This window comes from Apaloderma vittatum, unplaced genomic scaffold (genome assembly GCF_000703405.1).
Source record: "Apaloderma vittatum isolate BGI_N311 unplaced genomic scaffold, ASM70340v1 scaffold23380, whole genome shotgun sequence".
In the NCBI taxonomy this organism is placed as follows: Eukaryota; Metazoa; Chordata; class Aves; order Trogoniformes; family Trogonidae; genus Apaloderma; species Apaloderma vittatum.
In genome coordinates, this window is record NW_009693226.1 from 28,858 (window position 1) to 31,424 (window position 2,567).

At 40.9% G+C, this 2,567-nt stretch overlaps 1 protein-coding gene across 4 annotated transcripts in view; it reads right to left on the bottom strand.

Annotated features, from left to right (window-relative positions):
* Positions 1-1,309, bottom strand: part of LYN (LYN proto-oncogene, Src family tyrosine kinase) — a 28,555-nt gene extending 27,246 nt beyond the window's left edge. For 2 of the 4 annotated variants that reach the window (XM_009878341.1, XM_009878333.1), the window contains exon 1: positions 1,174-1,309. In XM_009878341.1, the coding sequence (XP_009876643.1) occupies positions 1,174-1,309 (136 nt within the window). The remainder of the gene's footprint in view (positions 1-1,173) is intronic. The other 2 variants (XM_009878349.1, XM_009878325.1) reach the window with 2 other exon arrangements.
* Positions 1,310-2,567: the final 1,258 nt, after the last annotated feature.

The following is a 2,567-nucleotide window of genomic DNA, read 5'->3' on the forward strand; positions in this document are numbered from 1 at the left end:
ATAAAATATGTCTTTAATTAAGCAGTTTTAGATCTTTGCGACAATCTTACATTACAATTACGTATTATTCAGTTGCTTTGGTATCAAATTCTATGTCTTAAATTAAAAAGAAATGCTCTAATCTTTCCCCACCATTCTTCAAAAGTGAATTACAACATAAAAATGTAACGTGTCCCACTAGATTTTGTATTGAGCAGCTCAGACCTCAGGAACGTGTGACACAATCTGTGGGGAGGAAGTTCACAGCTTTGTGACTTCTGCTGTCACAGCCTTCTGGCTTTGGGCTGGGCACTTTAACAGGACAGTTATCAACATGCAGCTGTCATGGTGAAGAACTACAAGCATGGTTATATTGTTAAGATTTTGCAAGAAAAAAAATCAATTAAAAAAGAAAATGTTAGTCACTTGCGTACACTGACTAAGAGCGCGCTGAGCCCACTGTGTCAGCGGTGAGAGGGGAGAGAAGGCTCCTCACATCTGCAGAGAGCACGGTCCCTGAATAAGGGCAGTCAGGACATACAGTTCCCTCAGCACATTAGAGAGGCTGGGGAAAAAAGGTACTAGTCAAGCTGCAAAATAACAAAACCCACTTGGTAACCGATGGGATACCCCTTCCCAGCACCTCTCCTTTCCATTAGCTGCCATTAGCTTGTTCCTCCTGCAGCAGAGTGCTGCTGCCCTCACCGCCGCACCCTCTGCCTCGCTCCTGTCCGTACCTGTGCACCTCATGCAAGGTCACTCAAGGAGTGGCCTTCAGTGAGTAAAGTTGACTAGAGCTGGTAAAGAATTGCCTTTTAAAACAGAATAATCAAAACCTGGATCCCATAGCTATGAAAACCCCAATGTTGATGGGGTTTAAAATGGTTCTAAGCTACATCAGGTTTTCTAAAGTCACTTCGCATTCTTCTATAGACATAGCTATATCCAGATCAAGCGTTGCAAAGGATTACTGTTTTCATGCAGAAACCTCTGACAGACATCAAGTAAATAAGTAAGAAACTGCAAATTTTTGATTTCTTTAAGTACTTATTCATTGAGGGTGAACTGCACAACACTAGAAGCCCAATCATGGACTAATGATCACATATTCATGCATGTGCTCTGGATTGAAATTAAAGTTATGCCAGTCATGCTTTGATCTTGCTACTGGAATTCTCCCCTGAGACTATCTACTTACTGGCCTTTGCTGTTTATTGGACGTTGGATCCCTCACATAAATAGTTCGTTCAGTTTTACGTACTGGTTGATTCTTCAAATCTAGCCCATCTCCATGCAGATTCTCTTTCCTTTTTGATTTTATACATCCCATATTTCCTGTTGGAATAAAAAAGGTATTAAACAAAACCATTATGCCACAAACCAAGCCACTTCCCATGCAATCATCTGGGCTATGCAGCAAAAAATATTCTTCCTTTTCATGCACATGAGTTCAAGGGGAGAATTACTGAAGGTTAGGAACACACACTGAAAGCTCTTTTCTGCTGCAAGGGAAAGAAATGGCTTCCTCTCTCGATCCGCAGCTGAAGTAAATATTTCAAAATAGCTATTTTTCACTTCAACATTTTCAGATTTATCATCTTCTCTGCACAATCCACACTCCTCCCACAACACCCTTTATATTTTCCTGATAACTTCTGTGAGCTTCAGAAGATATAAGAAAAAAAAAAATCCACAATTACTGTAGTGACAACTTATTTCTGTACGTTTTAGAGAGAAGGCTGCTTTGGAAGATGCAGGAAAAAATTCCAGTCCAAAGGATGAGAACTGCATTTGGAGTTAGCGATGCCTGTACCTCCCCACTTAGTTTTGCATATGCCAGTCTAGCAGGGAGCTCCGTTTGATTCAATCCCCTATCTCACATGAGGCTGATGACTTGTGCAGTCCCAGCTCCATGGCAGACACGCTGCTGTTGTGACCTTCAGCAATGAATCTCCTTGCTCAAACAGGCCTGTTACAGCATTCTAAAATAGCCAAGGTGTGTACTAGTGACAGCAAATCAACACAAAAGTATTTCTTCTTCAATAAAATTTAGAAGGATAATCCTTCTCTCAGGATGTGCATCCATTCTAAATCAGATAAGATACAGCTGTTAGCATCTACATGACTGGAACCTGACTGCTAATCCCATGATGTAATTACATAGTACTCCAGCAAGCATATATACAGCATTATCTCTATATTCCTCCCTCAGAGGAGAGTTATTATACTTACTCTTCAAAGAATCCACTATGAATGCTTTTCAAACCCCTCCATCCTTCCTCTCTCCCTCCTTTCAGGTCAGTGCTCTAATGCTAGGTTCACAGTCACATTTTCCCTTGCAGGCACACGCTCTCACTCCCCACCCGCCCTAATTAATCTTTAAAGCCAGTTGTTTGAAGAACAATGTAAAACCTAAAATAAGAGCTCAGTGCATATACAGGCTCAAGTAAACCAGCACTGACTAAAACACAGCTGGCAAAGCTAAAGCAGATTGTAACACCCTACACTATATCTCACTTTTACCTTCATCATCTCACTTTTACCTTCTTCAGGATAGGTAAGGTCATCACAGTAAACAGTTAAAGTAG